The sequence below is a fragment of the Cervus canadensis genome, chromosome 6 (assembly GCF_019320065.1).
Source record: "Cervus canadensis isolate Bull #8, Minnesota chromosome 6, ASM1932006v1, whole genome shotgun sequence".
NCBI lineage: Eukaryota > Metazoa > Chordata > Mammalia > Artiodactyla > Cervidae > Cervus > Cervus canadensis.
The window spans coordinates 44486074-44509164 of NC_057391.1; the positions used below are offsets into that span (position 1 = coordinate 44486074).

The 23091-nt window shown below is 41.2% G+C and overlaps 1 protein-coding gene across 1 annotated transcript; it reads right to left on the minus strand.

Annotated features, from left to right (window-relative positions):
- Positions 1-16132: 16132 nt before the first annotated feature.
- Positions 16133-18259, minus strand: C2CD4A (C2 calcium dependent domain containing 4A). Its single transcript, XM_043472928.1, has one exon. It carries the CDS (start codon positions 17354-17356, stop codon positions 16205-16207), a length of 1152 nt encoding a protein of 383 aa, XP_043328863.1. The 5' UTR covers positions 17357-18259; the 3' UTR covers positions 16133-16204.
- Between the last annotated feature and the right edge of the window lie 4832 nt (positions 18260-23091).

A 23091-nucleotide genomic window follows, 5' to 3' on the forward strand; every position in this document is an offset into this window, starting at 1 on the left:
AGCCATCTGTATGTCTTCTTTGGAGAGATGTCTGTTTAGGTCTTTTCCCCACTTTTTGATTGGGTTGTTTCTTTTTCTGGTATTGAGTTGTATGAGCTGCTTGTATATTTTGAAAATTAATCCTTTGTCAGTTGTTTCATTTGCCATTATTTTCTCCCATTCTGAGGGTTGTCTTTCCACCTTGCTTAGAGTTTCCTTTGCTGTGCAAAAGCTTTTAAGTTTAATCATGTCCCACTTTGTTTTTATTTCCATTACTCTAGGAGGTGGGCCATAGAGGATCTTACTTTGATTTATGTCATCGAGTGTTCTGCCTATATTTTCCTCTAAGAGTTTTATAGTTTCTGGTCTTACATTTAGGTCTTTAACTCATTTTGAGTTTATCTTTGTTTATGGTGTTAGGAAGTATTCTAATTTCATTCTTTTACATGTCACTGCCCAGTTTTCCCAGCACTATTTATTGAACATGCTGTCTTTGCCCCATTGTATATTCTTGCCTCCTTTGTCAAAAATAAGTTTCCCATAGGTGCATGTGTTTATTTTTGGGCTTTCTATCTTGTTCCATTGGTCTATATTTCTGTTTTTGTGCCAGTGCCATACTGTCTTGATGACCATAGCCTTGTAGTATAATCTTAAGTCAGGAAGAGTGATTCCTCCAGCTCCATTCTTCTTTCTCAAGACTGCTTTGGCTATTGGGGTCTTTTGTGTTTCCAGATGAATTGTGAAATTTTTTGTTCTTGTTCTGTGAAAAATGCCATTAATAATTTGATAGGGATTGCATTGAATCTGTAGATTGTGATTGGCAATATAGTCATTTTCACAATATTGATTCTTCCTACCCAGGAATATGGAATATCTCTCCATCTGTTTATGTCGTCTTTGATTTCTTTCATTAGTGTCTTATAATTTTCTGTGTACAGTTCTTTTGTCTCCTTGGGTAAGTTTATTCCTAGATATTTAATTCTTTTTGTTGCAATGGTGAGTGGGATTGATTCCTTAATTTCTCTTTCTGATTTTTCATTGTTAGTATATAGAAATGCAAGTGATATCTGTGTATTGATTTTGTATCCTGCAACTTTGCCAAATTCAATGATTAGCTCTAGTAACTTTCTGATACTATCTTTAGGGTTTTCTATGTACAGTATCATGTCATCACAAACAGTGAGAGCTTTACTTTTTCTTTTCCAATCTGGATTCCTTTTATTTCTTTTTCTTCTCTGATTGCTGTAGCTAGGACATCCAGAACTATGTTGAATAATAGTGGTGAAAGTGGACACCCTTGTCTTGTTCCTGATCTTAGGGGGAATGCTTTCAGTTTTTCACCATTGAGAATAACGTTTGCTGTAGGCTTATCATATATGGCCTTTACTATGTTGAGGTAGGTTCCTTCTATGCCCATTTTTTGAAGAGTTTTAATCATAAATGGGTACTCAATTTTGTCAAAGGCTTTTTCTGCCTCTATTGAGATGATCATATGGTTTTTATCTTTAAGTTTGTTAATACAGTGTATCATATTGATTGATTTGCATATATTGAAGAATTTTTGCATTCCTGGAATAAACCCAACTTGATCACGGTGTATGAGCTTTTTGACGTGTTGCTGAACTCTGTTTGCTAAAATTCTATTGAGGATTTTTGCATCTAAGTTCATCAGTGAGACTGGCCTGTGTATTTCTTTTTTTGTGTTGTCTTTGTCTGGTTCTGGTATCAGGGTGATGGTGGCCTTGTAGAATGAGTTTAGAAATCTTCCTTCCTCTGCAATTTTTTGAAAGAGTTTTAGAAGGATAGGCATTAGCTCTTCTCTAAATGTTTGATAAAATTCTCCTGTGAAGCCATCTGGTCCTGGGCTTTTGTTTTTGGGGAGGTTTTTGATCACAGCTTCAATTTCAGTGCTTGTAATTGGGTTGTTCATAGTTTCTATTTCTTGCCGGTTCAGTCTTGGAAAATGAACTTTTCTAAGGATCTATCCATTTCTTCCAGGTTATCCATTTTATTGCCATACAGTTGTTCAAAATAGTCTCTTATAATCCTTTGTATTTCTGCACTGTCTATTGTAACCTCTCCTTTTTCATTTCTAATTTTGTTGATTTAATTCTTCTCTCTTTTTTTCTTGATAAGCCTTTAGTCTGGCTAAAGGCTTGTCAATTTTATCTTCTCAAAGAACCAGCTTTTAGTTTTATTTATCTTTACTATTGTTTCTTTCATTTCTTTTTCATTTATTTCTTCTCAGATCTTTATGATTTCTTTCCTTCTACTAATTCTGGGGCTTTCTGTTTTTCTTTTTTCCAGTTGTTTTAGGTGTAAAGTTAGGTTGTCTATTCGATATTTTTCTTGTTTCTTGAGGTAGGATTGTATTGCTATAAACGTCTCTCTTAGAACTGCTTTCTCTGCATCCCGTAGCTTTTGAGTTGTCATGTTTTCATTGTCATTTGTTTCCAGAAATGTTCTGATCTCCCTTTTGATTTTTTCAGTAACCTGTTTGTTATTTAGAAATGTGTTGTTTAATCTCCATGTGTTTGTGTTTCTTACAGTTTTTTTTCTTGTAATTGATACCTAGTCTTATAGTGTTGTGGTTGGAGAATATGCTTGAAAGATTTCAATTTTCTTAAACTTACTGAGGTTTGATTTGTGACCCAAGATGTGGTCTACCCTGGAGAATGTTCCATGTGCACTTGAGAAGAAGGTGTATTCTTCTGCATTTGGATGGAATGTCCTGAAGATATCAATGAGATTCATCTCATCTAATGTATCATTTAAGACTTCTGTTTCCCTATTTATTTTCTGTTTTGATGATCTGTCCATGGTGTGAGTGGGGTGTTAAAGTCTCCTACTATTATTGTGTTACTGTCAATTTCTCCTTTTATGTTTGTTATAGTGTTTTTTTAATGTGTTGAGATGCTCCGATGTTGGGTGCATAGATATTTACAATTGTTACGTCTTCGTCTTGGATTGATCCCTTGATCATTATGTAGTGTCCTTTCTTAGCTCTTGTAATCTTTATTTTAAGGTCTGTTTTATCTGATATGAGGATTGCTATTCCAGCTTTCTTTTGCTTCCTATTTGCATGGAATTTATTTTTCCATCCTCTTGCCTTCAGTCTATATGTGTCTTGAGGTCTGAAGTGGGTTTCTTGTAGACAGCATATATATGGGGTCTTGTTTTTGTATCCATTTAACCAGTCTGTGTCTTTTGGTTGAAGCACTTAATCCATTTACATTAAAAGTAATTATTGATACATATATTCCTATTGCCATTTTCTTAAATGTTTGGGGTTGATTTTGTAGATCTTTTTTCTTTTCTTATATTTCTTGACTATATAAGTCCCTTTAACATTTGTTGTAAAGCTGGTTTGGTGGTACTGAATTCTCTTAACTTTTGCTTGTGTGAAAAGCTTTTTATTTCTCCTTCAATTTTGAATGAGATCCTTGCTGGGTACTGTAATCTTGGTTGTAGATTTTTCCCTTTCAGTACTTTAACTATATCCTGCCATTCCCTTCTGACCTGCAGAGTTTCTGTTGAAAGATCAGCTGTTAAGTGTATGGGGTTTCCCTTGTATGTTACTTGTTACTTTTCCCTTGCTGCTTTAAATATTCTATCTTTGTGTTTAGTCTTTTTTAGTTTGATTAGTATGTGTCTTGGCATGTTTCCCCTTGGGTTTATTCTGTATGGGACTCTTTGTGCCTCTTGGACTTGATCGACTATTTCCTTTTTCATGTTGGGGAAATTTTCAACTATAATCTCTTCAAAATTTTTCTCATACCCTTTCTTTTTCTCTTCTTCTTATGGGACCCCTATAATTCAAATGTTGGTGGTTTGATATTGTCCCAGAGGTCTCTGAGGCTATCCTCAGGTCTTTTCATTCTTTTTACTTTATTCTGATCTTCAAAAGTTATTTCCACTATTTTATCTTCCAGCTCACTGATTCATTGCTCTGCTTCAGATATTCTGCTGTTGATTCCTTCTAGAGTATTTTTAATTTCAGTAATTGTGTTGCTTGTCTCTGCATGTTTATTCTTTAATTCTTCTAGGTCTTTGTTAATTGATTCTTGCATTTTCTCCATTTTGATTTCAAGGTTTTGATCATCTTTACTATCATTATTCTGAATTCTTTTTCAGGGATTTTGCCTGTTTCCTCTTCATTTATTTGGACTTCTGTGTTTCTAGTCTGTTCCTTTACTTATGTAGTATTTCTCTGCCTGTTCATTATTTTTTTTTTAACTTATTGTGTTTGAGGTCTCCCAAACTTTCCCAGGCTTCAAGGTTGAATTCTTTCTTCCTTTTGGTTTCTGCCCTCCTAAGGTTGGTCCAGTGGTTTGTGTAAGCTTTGTGTAGGGTGAAATTTGTGCTGAGTTTTTGTTTGTTTGTTTTTCCTCTGATGGACAAGGCTGAGTGAGGTGGTAATCCTGTCTGCTGATTATTGGGTGTGTATTTTTGTTTTGTTTATTGTTTAGATGAGGTACCCAAGGTGCTACTGGTGGTTGTGTGATGCCAGGTCTTGTATTGAAGTGGTTTCGTTTGTGTGAGTTCTCACTATTTGATACTCCCTAGGGTTAGTTCTCTGATGGTCTAGGGTCTTGGAGTCAGTGCTCCCACTCCAAAGGCTCAGGGCTTAATCTCTCTCCAAGGACTAGCCTAGGTCCAATCTATCATGATGAATTTCATCCGAAATGAAAGGGCCTTTACTTGAGTTCCAAAAGCCAGTGCAGAAGAACACAGCGGAGATCCCTGACTCAGTGGAAACTCGGTATTGCCTGCCGTGTGGACTGGCCTCCTTGGATTGCAACAGATGACTAGAGGGTCTGTCCTTGGCAGTGGTCAGCAGAACTGTGGTTGTGTTTTGATGGTGACCATTTGTTAAAATGTTCTTTAATAATACAAAACCTTAACAGTCTACCAGTGTGGTTAGTATTATGGCAGATGAAGGGAAAAAAGGTTCTAAATTGGGAGTCAAGATATGTCACTACCTGACAATATGATTCTGCAAAATCCTTTCACTGTTTGATCTCACTTTTTTCATCTATAAAATGAGGACACTCAGCAGCATTTTTCTGTTGATCTAAATTCTATTATCTTCACAGACTTACATTCTTCTTTATCTAAATTGACATTTGAAAGTGTTTTACTACTATGTATAAAATAGATAACTAATGAGGACCTATAGTATAGCACGGAACTCTACTTTGCAATGACCTATATGGGAAAAGAATCTTAAAAAGAGTAGATATATGTATATGTATAATTGACATACTTTGTGGCACAGCAGAAAGTAACACAACTTTGTAAATCAGTATACTCCAATACAAAATAAAACAAAAAAGTCAAATATTTTAAAATGTTTAAGGATGGTAAATACTTGTCACATTTCAGGGCCTTGGTCCAAAAAAGAACTCTCAAGCCTCAATCCCAAGTTTAGAGAAATGAGTTATATAACGTAAAAAGTAATATATCTGTCTTGGTTCAAAATCAGTCATTTTTTTTCTTAAGTGAAAAACCTTTGATTTGTCCCTTTTTTTTTTTTTTCCAGAAAGTTCATACTTAGAACCTACAGCTGGATACCTAGTTAACCGTGCAATAAAATATCTTTAAAAGATGGAGAAATAATGTTGTCTATGCGTGACATGATATTATGAGTGAATAAATCTTGACTGCTAACATAGGATGAGCTGCTCTCTGCTAATTGTTGCAAGGCAGAGTGGTATCTATGTTTTAGTTAATTTATGTGCCAGGACGTCAGCAAGCCAAAGTTCTCCACAGGTGGGACATGGTCACCAAAGATGTTCCCAGGGGCTGTTGGGGATTTAAGAAGCAGTGTTTCCAGAACGCAGTTCACTTATCATGGATTCAAAACTTAGCTCCTTTTTAAGGTTGCTCTTCTCCCTTTTCTCTTTAAGCCCAAGTCCAATCCTCCTCTTGGGTACCCAGAGTCTAGTAGAGGCCGTATGGTCATATGTTGTTGTTGTTGTTTAGTCGCTCTGTCGCATCCGATGCTTTGTGACCCGTGAAGTGGTCATATGTACTCAGTTCCAAATCAGTGTTTTTCCTTTTACCAGCCGTATGAAATGCATCTTTTCTGGGCATCAGAATCTATTTTTTTTTTTAAATGGAGTATAATTGTTTTACAAGGTTGTGTTATATTCTGTTGTACAACAATGTGAATCAGTTGTAAGTATACATGTCTCCTCTCTCTCTCGAGCCTCCCTCCCACCCCGCCCTTCCCACCTCCCTAGGTTGTCACAGAGTACTGAGCTCCCTGTGCTATAGAGCAGCTCCCCACTGGCTCTTTATTTTACACGTGGTATTGTACACATGTTAGTGCTGCTCTCGGAGAAGGCAATGGCAACCACTCCAGTGTTCTTGCCTGGAGAATCCCAGGGACGGGGGAGCCTGGTGGGCTGCCGTCTATGGGGTCGCACAGAGTCGGACACAACTGAGGCGACTTAGCAGCAGCAGCAGCGCCACTCTCTCACTTCATACCAGCCTCTCCTTCCTCCCACAGCCCCATGTCCACACGTCTATTCTCTGCATCTCCATATCTATTCCTGTCCTGCAAATAGGTTCATCAGTAGCATTTTTTCTAGACTCCACATATATGCATTAATAGACAATATTTGTCTCTTTCTGACTTACTTCACTCTGTATGACGGAGTCTAATTCATCCACATCACTGCAAATGATCCAATTTCATTCCTTTTCTGGTTGACTAATATTCCATTGCATATATGGTACCACATTTTATCCATTCATCTGTCAATGGACATCTAGGGTGCTTCCATGTCCTGGCTGTTAAAAGGTCTTTTTATCACTTTGCAGTGGCACAAAGATATCTAATACTGATTGTACCTCTAGTATAATGTCTGGAACATCAGTATCAAATAAAGGTCAGAGCCTTTCTTATTTCTCAATTCCCCCTTTTAAGAATTCTTGTCTAGAGCACTATTATCTGTAACATTTGCTTTGGCAATTTGTATCGTTCCTCAAATGAGTCATATGAGTATAACTTATCTACTAAATCCCTTAGATGTCAGGTTCTAGCTACAGGATAAGCAACTATTGAACATTCCAGAAGCTTGGGGGGAAAAGTCCAGAAACATCATTGATTATGAAGAAACCAAAAATAGAAGTACTATTTACTGAGTGGTTCTACATAATAGGCCCTGTGCAGAGGACATTGAATTCATTATCTTCTTTAATCTTTACACAAACCCTATGTGGTAGGCAACTTTATTACGTCTCTTCTAACGAAGAAATGACATTTAGAAAAGCTAATTGATGTGACCAAGAGACATGGCTAGTAAACATCAGCTGAGATCTGGAATCCATGTCCCTCTGACTTTGAATATGAACTCCTTTTTTAAAAAATGGATTTACTGTCAGTGACCAACACTTGGAGAGTTGCTGCAGTCTCCAGGCCCAGATTTGTATGTGGAGTGGCACCTAGGACTAATGACTGTCAGAAACTGGCTCTGCAGCTGTGTTCTAGCTCTGGTGGCATCAGATAGCTCATATTTCTGCTCCCCCAACTTCAGGGTGATATAGAAAGGAAAGAAGAGATTGTTGATCCCTTGACAAAGATGATTTCTATTAACCTACCAACCAGAAAAGTAAGAGTGTCTCTAAGCTCCATCTATTCAGACTTTTCTCTAGTGATATAATTATTTCCTTTAACTGACTCTCACAGAATTTGATCCTGATCTATGATAAATCTCTTTTATCTGAATTGTTGTAAGTGACTAAATTACTGGCTTTGGGAAAGAAGTTCAAAGATTCATGAAACTTGAAAGGAATTGCCACTGAATATTTTAAAAATTCTGATGTTCTAGGATTCTTTTAATGCACCCAGATATTTTATAGATATGTTATACCAATATAATAATGGTTACATTACTTTGAAATTCTGCCCTAATTGAGACCTTTGCCTAATTATTAATGCTACATTTTAATTATTAAAGTAAAACTGTCATCAAAATTCTTGAGGGGACTGAGGTACATGGTTATAACAACACATAAGCAACAGAATAGAAACTTTGTAAAATGTAAAAATATATATATAGAAACTTTGAATATGTGTTTCCTTCAAAAGATCTTTATATGTGCAAGCTTTGGTGAGGATGTAGGGCAAACAGAACTCTGACATGTTAGTGGGAAATTTAAATGGTATAATCATTTTGTCACTTTCTTATGTGATGATCCACTCTAGGTATTTATGCAAGAGAAATGAAAGTGCATGCTCACACAAAATCTTGTACATGATTAGTCACAGTAGCTTTATTTGGAATAGTTAAAAACTAGAAACAATCTAAATCTCCATTAATAGGTGAATGCTGATTCTGGAAGTCTAGCTTCCTAAATGGGGTCAGATTTTCTTTTTTTAAAAAAATTTATTCTATTGAAGTATAGTTGATTTACAAGGCTATGATAATTTCTGCTTTACAGTAAAGTGATTATATATATATATATATGTGTATATATATATTCATTTTCCCTTATGGTTTTTCACAGGATATTGAATATAGTTCCCTGTGCTCTACAGTAGGGCCTTGCTGTTTATCCATCTGGGGGTCAACTTTTCTCTAGCTGCTTCCCTGGTGGCTCAGATGGTAAAGAATCTGCCTGCAATACAGGAGACCCAGGTGTGATCCCTGGGTTGGGAAGATCCCCTGGAGACACAACTGGCAACTCACTCCAGTATTCTTGCCTGGGAAATATCACGGACAGAGGATCCTGGTGGGCTACAGTCCATGGGGTTGCAAGGAATCAGACACAGCTAAGTGACTCACACACACACAAATAGTTGTAAATGTATACTGCAAGCAACAAGGCAACCGCTAAAGAAAATTTTTCAAAGAAATATAATTGATATGAAGAGGGAGAAGAGAAAATGAAATCCTATAAAATGCTCAGTTAAAAGCAAACAATGCAGAAAAAGAAGGAAAGAGGGGTAAAAAAAAAAAACAACAAGTACGAGGAATAGAAAATAGTTACAAACAGGTGAATAAATAAAAGAGTTGTGGTTTATCCATTCAATAGCTCTTCATTTAGCAATATAAAGAAACACACTATTGATATGGAAAAAATATGGATATACCTCAAAATACTAATGCTACATGAAAGAAGGTAATCGTCCCACTGACTCCAAATATATAATTTTTCTATTTACATAAAATTTTATAAACTAATCTGTAGTGAAGAAAGCAGATGGTTCCCTGAGGACCAGAGAGGGGAGGTGAAGAGGGCAGGAGAAAGGGATTACAAAGGAGCATAAAGAAGCTCTTGGGAATCAGGAATGTGTTCATTATCTTGATTTTGGTGCTGGTTTCATGGGTGCATGTGTATGTCAAAACTCATGAAATTGTATGCTTGAAACAAGTGTCATTTATTGTATGCCAATTGTACTTAAAATTTTTTTTAATAGCTTACATGAGGAAAGATGATGAGATGTGAAAAAAGCAGTGAGCATGGAGGTCTGAGAGGTCTGTAATTAAATTCATGATTTAGTTAGTGTAAGACCTCATGAAACTTTTTAAATTCTTCTGAGTAAAAATGTCCTTCTCTGTAAAATGGATATTGTCTGTATCAGTTAAGATTGTGTTCACATAGATCTGAATACTTGACAATGGCTGAAACAGGTAAAGGATGTATTTGTCTCATAAACAGGAACTTTGGGTTTAGGCTGTCCAGAGCTAGCCTGGAGGATTGGTGATGTTATTGGGGAACCAAGATCATTTGGGAAAGACTAGATATCTCTTCAAGAACATTAGAGATACCAGCGGAACATTTCATGAAAAGATAGACACAATAAAGGACAGAAATGGTATGAACCTAACAAAAGCAGAAGATATAAAGAAGAGGTGGCAAGAAAACAGAGGAGAACTGTACAAAAAAGGTCAAGAAGCAACAGTTAGAACCAAACATGAAAAAACAGACTGGTTCCAAATTGGGAAAGGAGTACGTCAAGGCTGTATTTTGTCACCCTGTTTATTTAACTTCTATACAGAGTACATCATGTGAAATGCTGGGCTGGAGGAAGCACAAGCTGGAATCAAGATTGCTGGGAGAAATAACAGTAACCTCAGATAGACAGATGACACCACCCTTATGGCAGAAAGTGAAGAACTAAAGAGCCTCCTGATGAAAGTGAAAGAGGAGAGTGAAAAAGTTGGCTTAAAACTCAGCATTCAAAAAACAAAGATCATGGCATCTGGTCCCATCACTTCATGGCAAATAGATGGGGAAACAATGGAAACAGGGACAGACTTTGTTTTTTTGGGCTCCAAAATCCCTGAAGATGGTGACTGCAGCCATGAAATTAAAAGACAATTACTCCTTAGAAGGAAAGTTATGACCAACCTAGACAGCATATTAAAAAGCAGAGACACTACTTTGCCAACAAAGGCCTGTCTAGTCAAAGCTGTAGTTTTTCCAGCAGTCATGTATGAATGTGAGAATTGGACCATAAAGAAAGCTGAACGCCAAAGAATTGATGCTTTTGAGATGTGGTGTTGGAGAAGACTCTTGAGAGTCCCTTGCACTACAAGGAGATCAAGCCAGTCATTCCTAAGGAAATCAGTCCTGAATATTCATTGGACGGCCTGATGCTGAAGCTGAAGCTCCAATACTTTGGCCACCTGATGCAAAGAACTGACTCTTTGGAAAGACCCTGATGCTGGGAAAGATTGAAGGCAGGAGGAGAAGGGGATGACCGAGGATGAGATGGTTGGATGGCATCAGGAACTCAGTGGATATGAGTTTGAGCAAGCTCTGGGAGATGATGAAGGACAGGGAAGCCTGGCATGCTGCAGTCTATGGGGTCTTAAAAAGTCAGACACCACTGACTGAACAGCAACAACAAAGATTATTTTACTGTCCTTCACGATATCTGCCATTTCTCAGGTACCTTGTGTCCCGGGAGGGAGAGGGAAAGGGCAGAGACACCATCTGCTGACTTCTCCCCATCTTTCATTGGCCATAGTGAGTTGCTTGGCTGTCCTTAGCTGAAAAGGGGCCTGGGAAGGCAACTTTTTGTTCTCTAGCCTCTAGAGCACAGAAATTAAAGCAATAAGGGTTTGGATTGTGTGTTGAAGGAGCCAGACTACAGCGTCTACCCCAGGTACACTACGAGTAACTAGCTCAAACTGTCTATGAGAAGATTTAAGCATACAAGGATAAAAATTTGCTTGAAGTACTTCCTTGGTGGTCCAGTGGCCAAGACTCCAACTTCCCTGGTGGTCCAGTGGCTGACGCCATGCTTCCAATGCAAGGGAGCCTGGGTTAAATTCCTGGTCAGGGAACTAAATCCCACATGCAGCAGCTAAGACTCATGCAGCCAAATAAATAAAAATAAGTAAATATTTTAAAATTTTTGTTTGAAAATTATAACATTGCAGAAAAAAATCATATTGCTATTTGCTTCCTAATATCCTGAAGGCCTAATCTGACCAGAGTTTGTATTTCTCCCAAATTAATGCCAGACTATTCATGGCACCATAATAAATTCTTAGCTATGGGATTTTGCCATGCTAAATTATGCACTGTAGTGAAAAGTGGGTTTATAAACCCTATTGGCTGCCTCAAGTCAATTTCATCTGTTGAACTAATAAGCTTGGAGGCAGATCTACACAGCAATGCTGAACCCCACACGAAGTATTTCTCACTAGTGATAACTTACTAGCAGAATTCCTAGGAAAACACTTGTCAGATCCCCTGGGAGGCCAGGAAGTCCTCAGATCAGGACATTGTATTAAAATATGACAGTAATATGTATGTGACCATAAGAGGCTCAGCGTCAGTATACAGGCCTTTCTTAACCATTCAATCTAAGGTACCGCTTCATCCAAGTCACAGTCTTCACCATTAGCACATTTAATTTTTTTAAACACTACTAAAATTATTTGATTATTGTCTATCTCTTACCCTGGCTTTGGAAAGTTAATACCCTATGAGCAAGGACCTTTTATGTCTTATTTACATCTACAAATGTAGCATCTTGAACATGATAGATGTTCTAAATGAACCTCTTTGGTACCTTTTTATCCGCTTATATATTTTTATTACTTTAATGTCATAGGGATCACATAGTACCCACTTCTTGTTCTGTCTCTCAAATATCTTTGACTAACAGAGTAATTTTTACCTAGGTCCTGGGGATGGATTTAGGGAGAATTGTTGAAGTCTGGGTAAAAGAAAATTAGATTCTAAAGAAACAATATTCTAGGCATGTTTCAGTCATATTAAAGCTAATATTTTAGATGTAGAATGTATTGTCTTAGCAAGGCTAAGTGACCAAAATGTTGATTTTATTTTAAATTTGCACTTAATGCTATTTAAATCGACGTATTTCCCATTGTTGTACAGTTTTTTTAAAAAAAAATATGTTCAGATATTAAACCACAAAGAGACAGGATTGTGCTGTGTCATTCACGGGAAAGATAACCGGTTGCTAAAGCTCAGCCGGAAACATGAGAACTCTTAAAGCAGTTTTCTGCAACCAACAAACTGTTGCCATACACACCCAGCTTCATTATTACTGGGAAAGTTTTTTTTTTAATCTAAAATATCTTGGCACCTTTTATGCTCAGATAGCTGTATTTAGTTATTTTTGTGATGTGACTCTTGCTGTCATCTGGTATTAGCACACATTTTCAAGGTCATTGTGTTCTGGCATTGGGTTGGTTGAAATGGTCCAATAGGAAGAAGACAGACCTACTGCCAGAACTCGAGGGATCCACTAGAGGGCAGCAAAATACAAACCAAATTTGCCCCTAGAGAGACATGTCCTCACAAAAATGCACTCTAAATAAGATTCCTTAAACGCAGAAAATTCACATTAGATCAGTCGTAAAATAATTTATGCACAAATATTTTTCCTTTCTTGGAAACACTGGTCCAAGAGCAAAATGAAGACAGAATTGTGTGAAGAGCTCTTTAACTAATTGTCTATGGGGCAATCGACAATATGCCTCTCTGGTCCTTTTCTATGATACATGGATTTGTACAAAATGATTCTCAGCATTCTTTTCAACTCTAAAATTACATGGTTTTATGATTAATGATTCTATTTAAGTCATTTAAAATCTTTTTGATTAGGCTATTATATTATTTAATCAACTGTGACTTAACATTAATGGGGATTGTGTTTGAGTATTCCCAAACTGTTATTTCATGGAAAACTTAGGTCCCTGATTTGCACTGATTTACCTTCTTAATAAAATTACACTTCTGTCCCCAAATTGTCACTTGTATATAATCTAGTGACAATCGTGGTTATAGTGTTTTCTGGAATAAATTTTATGATTTGAGCCATCAAGGCAATCTGTTTGTATTTTAAAAAAGATAAAAACATAATGGTATTGTAAATACCCAGGTTGTTCTTAGTTTCCATTTATTAATATTTTCCTTTTAAAGTACTGCATATGTGAACTCTGTATTAGTCACTGTACCAAAATTCTAAATGATTAAGAAGGTTTTGTATATATTATATACCCAGGTCTCCTTCATTGCAGGTGGATTCTTCACTGTCTGAGCCACCAAGGAAGCCATATACATATATTTTTTTTTCTTAAAGCATTGATTTGAAGACCAAGGAAACAGTGACTGTGAGTAGATAAAAGAATGTGTTAAAAATATGAACTACCGTGATGTCATCAATCATTTAGTCAATCAATCACTCTGAGCTTCCAGATGTGACTGATTTTGACAGTCAACGAATTCACACTCTTCACATTTGTTCAGTGAATGTCATTATAAATATCCATAATAATAACCCATCTTCAGTTTATGCCTGAGCTATTATTAAAACCGAAACTCTTTTCTAAATAGCATTTTTCATGGGCACCAATGGATAAAACTGTCAGCAGTTTAGTAAAAGCGGAAACCATTTCCAAACTCAGACTGATAATGTAGTCATATTTATCAGTACACCACGTTTAAATATTTTCAGCCCTCATTTAGGATACGTTTTCCTCCTATATGCATAAGAAAGGAAGGAATATGCCTGGCTGGCAATGAATTTGAGGGATGAAGGAAAACATCCTTTAAAACATAGTAAACTTATTATTGAGCTTCCCTGGTGTCTCAGTGGTAAAGAATCTGCCCATAATGCAGGAGATGTGGGTTTGATCCCTGGATTGGGAAGGTCCCTTGGAGAGAGAAGTGGCAATCCACTCCAAGATTCTTGCCTGGAAAATTTCATGGACAGAGGAGCCTGGTGGGCTACAGTCCATGGGGTCGCAAGAGTCAGACACAACTTAGTGACTTAAAAAAAAGTGAAGGTCGCTCAGTCATGTCCAACTCCTTGTGACCCCATGGCCTATGGAATTCCATGGTCCATGGAATTCGCCAGGCCAGAATACTGGAGTGGGTAACCATTTCCTTCTCCAGGGGATCCTCCCAACTCAGGGACTGAGCGCAGGTCTCCCACATTGCAGGTAGATTCTTTTACCAGCTAAGCCACCAGGGAAGCCCAAGTGACTAAACCACCACACAAACCTATTACTACCATCAGAAGCCAGAGGAGGGAGAATAACAGTATAGGTACTCTTGACTCTGCCCTAGCACATTAGCTCACCTGGTGTCAGTAAGTCTGGTACCCCTTTTTTCTATGACTCTGAGGTCCTTAGCTTCCACTTCAGACAATCGTAGACCCAGCTCATCTCAATGCCTGATGTCAGCAGCTTGAGATGATAAATCAGTCATTTTAATGTATTTGCTTTTCTACTGGAGGGTGAGAAATGTGAGGAGACCTCAGCCTCAGAGTCAACAATTTCAGATATAAGTTGCAGTTTCACAACACTAGTAAGATAAGCCTTTCAGACATTGTAGTATTACTTATACAGCATAATGAGGAAAATACTGATAACTTAGGTGCAAATTCTGCTTGTCTTTATTCTGTACCTCCATACTCTCATCTGTAAAATGGGGATATAGCCATACCAGTTTTTAAGGTTGTTTTAAGAATTAAATAAGTTGATATTTGTAAAACTATTACAATTATTATTGAAGCTCAGAATATTAAAATGGTTTCAATTCTTCCTATGTTTTTCCAAGATGTAGCCAAGAGTACGAGATTGGAGTTCCTACTAACAGTTCACTGTTGACCTTTAACAGGTCAGTTTCTCTCCATCTCTTTTTCTCGATCAAGGTCTAAAACAATGCTTCAAAAGTAATTCATGTTCGAAGATGGTCTCAATGGATGTTGTGGAATGAACAAACTTCAAAATGAGGATATTGGAGCAAAGAGACCAGCAGGAAACCCTCTAACTTTAATACTTCTTGTGATTCATTACTGCTCAATAAGACCCTGGGTAACACAGGAAATGCCATTGGTTATCCACATTGGGAAACACCACTGCAAAACTCCATACTGTTTACTAAAAAAGAATGTTGACAGTATCTACACAAGATATCCACATAGACAAGTGTGTGTATGTTAGTAACAGTTGTGTCTGACTCTGCAACACCCCTTGGACTATAGCCTGCAGGCTCTTTTGTCTGTGGAATTCCCCAGGCAAGGATACTGGGGGGTGCCATTCCCTTCTTCAGGGGATCTTCCCGATCCATTGCAGGCAGATTCTTTACAGTCTGAGCTACCAGGGACGCCCCCTCATAGCCAAAGCTATGGTTTTTTCCAATAGTCATGTATGGATGTGAGAGTTGGATCTTAAAGGCTGAGCGCCAAAAAGTTGAGACTTTTGATTTGTGGTGCTGGAGAAGGCTCTTGACAGTCCCTTGGACAGCAAGGAGATCAAACCAGGCAATCCCAAAGGAAATCAATCCTGAATATTCATTTAAAACACCAATGCTGAAGCCAAAACTCTAATACTTTGGCCACATGATGCAAAGAGCCGACTCAGTGGGAAAAACCCTGATGCTGGGAAAGATTGAGGACAGAAGGAGAAGGGGCTGACAGAGGATGAGATGGTTGGATGGCATCATTGACTCAATGGACATGAGTTTGAGCAAACTCCGGGAGATAATGAAGGACAGGGAAGCCTGGAGTGCTACAGTCCGTGAGGTCTCAAAGACTGCGACACTATTGAGCGACTGAACAACAACACAAAATATAGCATCCTTTATCATGGTAATTAATCCACTATCATCTCTGGCAATACTGGACCTGAGTAAACAAAGGCCTGAGGAGAAGAATGAAAACACATTTATTTTGTACAAAGCGGCTATCAGTGTCCGAGAGGCCCCGCGGCAGAGCGCGCCCTCAGAGGAGCAGGAGGGGTCCCAGCAGCAGTTCGCCCTGGCCCAGCAGGCGGCCCCGCTCCAGCCCGCGGCCCGGGTTCTCGGCCTTGACGCGCACGGCCAGGCGGCGCACCTCGTCCTCCGAGAGCCCGTCCACGCACAAGTCCTGCTCCAAGACGGCCCTGCGACTCCGCCGGACCACGGCGCCCCGCGGCTTCAGGATGAAGCTGACTCTGCAGCCGACGGGGGCGCGGGGCTCAGCGGCCCCTCCAGTCGGGCCCTCGGCACGGAGCAACCGGACGCGGAGGCGCCCGCTGGCCCTACTGTACTCAGCGGCCAGGCGCAGGGCGCCCCCGGCGCGGCCCAGAGTTACGGTGCCCTCGGCCTCCAGGCGCTCGGGACGCGAGTTGGGAGTTGGCGAGGGGGACGAGCCGGGGGCCCGCTCCGGGGAGCCAGAGCCGGGGGGGCCCTCGTTCTCGTCCTCGTCGTCTCCGTCCGTGCTGGAAACAGAGCAGGCGCGGGCCAGGTCTCGGTTCCTCTGGGCCCGCAGCACGCGGCGCAGCAGCTCCTCGGAGGCGTGCAGGAAGCGGCGGCAGCGGGGCCCGGGGCCGAGCGCGTCCAGGAGGGAGCCACTGCGGGCCTCGCGGGGCGCAATGGGCGCTCTCGCCCGGGGCGTGAGGGGGTAGTCTCCGCCGCCGCCCCCGTAGGTGTGGGCCCGGGGACGGGGCGCGGGCGGGAGCGCGGCGGCGCCCGGGCCCCCGAGGAAGAGCGACTCCCTGCGGCGGGTGTGCGGGCTCTCGAGCAGCGCGCAGAAGCCGTAGGCGGTGCGCGCCCGGGGCAGGTGCGGCAGTGAGAGTGCGGCCTGCGAGCGCGGGTCCCAGTCCGTGCGGCCCGCGCCGTCGTCAGTCCCTGCTTGTTCTCCCCAGGAGTCTCGGATTGCAGTCAGAGTCGGGCAGGGCACGAGTCGCGGGGGGATGCAGAACTCTGGGATGCGGTCCGGGGTGAGCACGTTTGCGCACCGGGCGGGCGTGAGGGCCGTGGTTCGGCGTGCTGCATCCTGGTAAAGCCGGTTCCTGCCCCGCAGGAGGCGCTCGGGTCCCAGGCGGAGCCGCTCCAGGCACCACATCAGGCAGCAGGTGCCGGTTCCTGAGGAAGCTCCACTGGAGCTGGTCATCCTGCAACGCACAAGCTCACACGGATCTCAGGGTGAGCTCTGCAGGGCGCAGGAGCTCCGCTCTCCGGTCTCTTCTTCTTCTCCTCCTGCCTTCCTTGGAACCCTGCAAACTGCCCCTCACGCTGCTATCGCAGATGTTTCCGTGTTTCTCTGATGTCTTCTCTATTCCTCAGGGCTGTACACTTTGGGTTTGTTGCCTTAATCTAGACCTGCCCTCGCTGTCGTAAGTCAGAGCTTTTCAACATGTTTGCCTCGCGTTGTCCTTGGTGCCAAGAGGCACTATGCTTGTGCAATAGTTTCCTGAATCCTTGGATTATTGCATTCTAATCCTCAGAGAGATTTAAAATAACTATTATTCTTTCTAGGATATTCGGCTTGCTCCCCGCTTTTAAGGTCAAAGAGCCTCAGACGAGTCCCGGGGAGAGTTAAGCAAGGCTATGGCCTCACCTGATATACCTGGGGTCCAGCGTCATACAGGTCTCCGCACCGTTCTGCCTGGGGCACCAAACTGTAGAGGTGCACGGCCTCTGGGGAGATAAAAGTTCCTCCTGCGGGGTTCAGTAAAGTTTAAAGGCCGTCGGCCTGAACCTTTATACCTGAGGCCTGGGAAGCCTGCCAATGGGCGGGCCGGATTGGTACTGCTAGGTAACCTGACGCCAAGCCTTCCAACTTTCGCTCTGCCACGTGGCTGGATCCACAGTGCAAATTCTAGGCATTCAGTTCTGAATGTGAGTGCTTCTGTTTACTTATGTGCAAAATAGGGCTCAGTCTTTACTATATGGCAAAGTCATTGTGAGGATCAATGGGCATACTGAATTGAATCACAGAAGCTCTCTATACCCACCATGAAGAGGATACAAAACTCCAGTTTGTCTCATTCTTAGTTAATATCCTCCCCCCAATCCAGCCTTTAGTCTGCTTAGGTTTCAAAGTTCCCTACCTGCCTTCTGGCTTTCTGTTCTGATTTTAAATCATTTTCCTTTGTTGACTACAAACCACTGTGTGTACAGGGAACCTTATAGGTTGTTGGAAATATTCTGCATCTTGATCTGGGTGGGGTTACTGGATTGTATTCATATGAAAAAGATATTCTAGCATGCATTTAAGATTAGATATAAGATTATGTATCTTATACCTCAATTTAAACAATAACAACCCGCTTCTTAAACCTTGTGTGCTGATTTTTAAATTTGGAAATTATATTCCTGCACACAGCTGGGCTGTTGGACCCATCTTTTGGAGGCACCCTAACCACATCTGGCCTTTGTAGACAGTGCTCACCTGAGAGATCTTTTCCTTCCTTTTGAAAACTGACCTAAGTTCACATTCTAAGTGACCTTCTTCCAACTAGCTTAGGTTGAAAGAGATCTGAGGCATTTTGTTTGGGTGTGTTATTTCTGGGCTTCCTTGGTGGCTCAGTGGTAAAGAATCTGCCTGCAAAGCAGATGTAGGTACCATCCTTAGGTCAGGAAGGTCTCCTGGAGAAGGAAATGGCAACCCACTCCAGTATTCTTGCCTGGAAATCCCATGGACAGAGGAGTCTGATGGACTACAGTTCATAGGGTCTCAAAAGAGTCAGACAACTAACTGAGTTAGTTGTCTAAGACAACTAAGAAAAGAATCAGACAATTCACAAAAGAGTCAGACAAAGCAAGAGAGTCAGCCTTAACAACTAAACAGCAACATGCTATTTATGCTTAAGATTCAGTTCAGTCTCTCGGTCGTGTCTGACTCTTTGTGACCCCATGGACTGCAGCATGCCAGGCTACCCTGTCCATCACCAACTCCAACAGTGATCATCCTTTCACTTTTGAGACTGCATCCAAATACTGCATTTCAGACTCTTGTTGACTATAATGGCTACTCCATTTCTTCTAAGGGATCCTTGCCCATAGTAGTAGATATAATGGTCATCTGAGTTAAATTCACCCATTCCACTCCATTTTAGTTTGCTGATTCCTAGAATGTTGATGTTCACTCTTGCCATCTCCTGTTTGACCACTTCCAATTTGCCTTGATTCATGGACCTAACATTGCAGGTTCCTATGCAATATTGCTTTTTACAGCACTGGACTTTACTTCCATCACCAGTCACATCCACAGCTGTGTGTTGTTTTTGCTTTGGCTCCATCTCTTCATACTTTCTGGAGTTATTTCTCCACTGATCTCCAGTAGCATATTGGGGACCTACCAACCTGGGGAGTTCATCTTTCAGTGTCCTATCTTTTTGCCTTTTCATAGTAGTTTATGGGGTTCTCAAGGCAAGAATACTGAAGTGGTTTGCCATTCCCTTCTCTCGTGGACCATGTTTTGTCAGGACTCTTCACCATGACCTGTCCATCTTGGGTGGCCCTACACGGCATGGCTTATACTTTCACTGAGTTAGACAAGGTGGCTGTGTGGCACTGGAGTGATTTTGAGGAGATACCCCATGTCCAAGGGCAAAGGAGAAGCCCCAGCAAGACAGTAGGAGGGGCGAAATAGCATTTAGAATCAAACCCCATATCCACCAGAGACATTCAGAGGGCTCAAACAAACCTTGTGTGCACCAGGACCCAGAGACCCCACAGAGACTGAGACAGAACTGTGTTTGAGTGTCTCCTGCAGAGGTACAGGTCAGCATTGGATTGCTGCAGGGGCAGGGGCTCTGGGTGCCGTAAACCTTGGTATGTCTTAGCCCTCTTGGAAGAGGTCACCAATAACCCCACCATAGAGCTATCAGAATTTACACAGGACTGGGAAACAGACTCTTGGAGGGCACAAATAAAATCTTGTGCATGCCAGGACCCAGGAGAAAGGAGCAGTGACCCCACAAGAGACTGACCCAGACTTGCCCGTGAGTGTTCAGGAGTCTCCAGCAGAGGCATGGGTCGGCAGTGGCCTGCTGCAGGGTTGGGGGCACTGAGTGTAGCGGGACCTTTCTAAGGAGGTCACCATTATCTTTATTATTTCCACCATAGTCTGGCCTCAGGTCAAATAACAGGGAGGGAAGACAGCCCCGCCCATTGACAGAAAATTAAGGATTTACTGAGCATGGTCCCTCCCATCAGAACAAGACACAGTTTCCCCCTCAGTCAGTCTCTCCCATCAGGAAGCTTCCATAAGCCTCTTATTCTTCTCTTCAGAGGGTAAGGGGATTAGTGACCTTAAAAAAGAGACCCAGGAGAACTCCCTTGCCCCTTCTGGTAGTAATAATACCCATCTATCTATTGTTCTTGTTCTTGTTTATTCCCTAAGTTGTGGCCAACTTTCTGCAATGCCATGGACAGTAACCTCCAAGGCTCCTCTGTCCATGGGATTTCTCAGGCAAGAATACTGGAGTGGGTTGCCATTTCCTTCTCCCAGGGAACTTCCCTACCCAGGGATCAAACCGGCATCTCCTGTGTCTCCTGCATTGCAGGAGGACTCTACCACTGAGACACCAGGGAAGCCCATACAATAAGATAATGCAGATGAAAAGTTTAGCATAGAGCCTGATATACACATTGTCAGGTATTTATTGTTAGTACAGAGGAGAGCAAATGTCCATTAGTCCATTTATTCATTCAAAGTTATGTTGACTGGATGCATCCTGGCTTCCAGCCACTATGCTAGGCAGGTAAATCCTGTTGTACAAGATCATATTAGCTTTGTACATCTGTAAGAAGAGGAGTGAAATAATGAGGGTGGCATATTTGAACTTTGCCTGGCTGAGGCAGAAATGAGAGGAGACTATTGAACACTGTTTATATATCTAGCCTGGGGGCAGGGTTGGTACATCCTTGAGTTTGCCATGCCTCTGACTACCTACTTCTTTGTCTTTACATGAGCTCCACTCCTGGCCAAATTTCTTCTTGTTGTTGTTCAGTTGCTAGGTCATGTCTGACTCTTTGCAACCCCATAGACTGCAGCACGCCAGGCTTCCCTGTCCTTCACTATCTCCCCGAGTTTGCTTATTTGTAAGGCCTCCTCAGACAACCATTGTGCCTTCTTGCATTTCTTTTTCTTGGGAATGGTTTTGATCACCGCCTTCTGTAGAATGTTATGAACCTCCATCCACTGTTGTTTTTTTTTTTTTTGGTCCACTGTTGTTGATCATGCACTTAGTAATGTCTGACTCTTTGCGACCCCATGGACTGCAGCATGCCAGGCTTCCCTGTACTTCACTGTCTCCCAGAGCTTGATCAAACTCATGTCCATTGAGTTGCTGATGCCATTCAACTATCTCATCCTCTACCATCCCCTTTTGCTCCTGACCTCAATCTTTCCCAGCATCAGGGGCTTTCCTAATGAGTCAGCACTTCACATCAGGTGGCCAAAGAACTGGAGCTTCAGCTCAGCATCAGTTCTTTCAATGAACATTCAGGACTGATTTCCTTCAGGATGGACTGGTTGGATCTCCTTGCAGTCCAAGGGTCTCTCAAGAGTCTTCTCCAACACCACAGTTTAAAAGCATCAATTTTTTAGTGCTCAGCCTTGTTTATGGTCCAACTCTCACTTCCATACATGACTACTGGAAAAACCATAGCTTTGACTATATAGACCTTTGTTGGCAAAATAATGTCTCTACTTTTTAATATTTGTCTAGGTTTGTCATAGTTTTTCTTCCAAGGAGCAAATGCCTTTTATTTTTGTGGCTGAAGTCACTATCTGCAGTGATTTTGGAACCCAAGAAAATAAAGTCTGTCACTGTTTCCATTGTTTCCCCATCTATTTGACATGAAGTGATGGGACCAGATGCCGTGATCTTAGTTTTCTGAATGTTGAGTTTTAAGCCAGGTTTTTCACTCTCCTCTTTTACCTTCATCAAGAGACTCTTTAGTTCCTCTTCATTTTCTGCCATAAGGGTGATGTCATCTGCATATCTGACATTATTGATATTTCTCCAAGCAATCTTGATTCCAGCTTCTGCTTCATCCAGCATGGCATTTCTCATGACGTACTCTGCACATAAGTTAAATAAGCAGGGTGACAATATACTCCCTTGACATATTCTTTTCCCAATTTGGAACAGGTCCATTGTCCCATGTCCAGTTGTGACTGTTGCTTCTTGACCTGCATACAGGTTTTGCAGGAGGCAGATAAGGTGATCTGGAATTCCCATCGCTTGAATTTCCTACAGTGGTTTGTGATCCACACAGTCAAAGGCTTTAGCATAGTCAATGAAGCAGAAATAGATGTTCTTCTGGAATTCTCTTGCTTTTTCTATGATGCAGCAGATGTTGGCAATTTGATCTCTGGCTCCTCTGCCTTTTCTAAATCCAGCTTGAACATCTGGAAGTTCATGTACTACTGAAGCCTGGTTTGGAGAATTTTGAGCATTACTTTGCTAGCGTATGAAATGTGTGCAATTGTGTGGTAGTTTGAACATTCTTTGGCATTGCCCTTCTTTGAGATTTTAATGAAAACAGCTTTTTAAGTCCTGTGGCCACTGCTGAGTTTTCCAAATTTGCTGGCATATTGAGTGCAGCACTTTCACAGCATCATTGTTTAGGATTTGAAATAGCTCAACTGGAATTCCATCACCTCCACTAGCTTTGTTTGTAGTGATGCTTCCTCAGACTCACTTGATTTCGCACTCCAGGATGACTGGCTCTAGGTGAGTGATCACACCATCGTGGTTATCTGGGTCATTAAGATCTTTTTTTGCATAGTTCTTCTGTTCTTGAATCTATTTGTCACTGCTACTGTATAATTATAAGGGATTTGATGTAGGTCAAATACCTCAATGGTCTAGTGGTTTTCCCTACTTTCTT

What these genes read in the sequence shown, in the direction of transcription:
- C2CD4A (XM_043472928.1), bottom strand. Translation starts at nt 17,356, where the DNA reads ATGACCAGCTCCAGTGGAGCTTCCTCAGGAACCGGCACCTGCTGCCTG.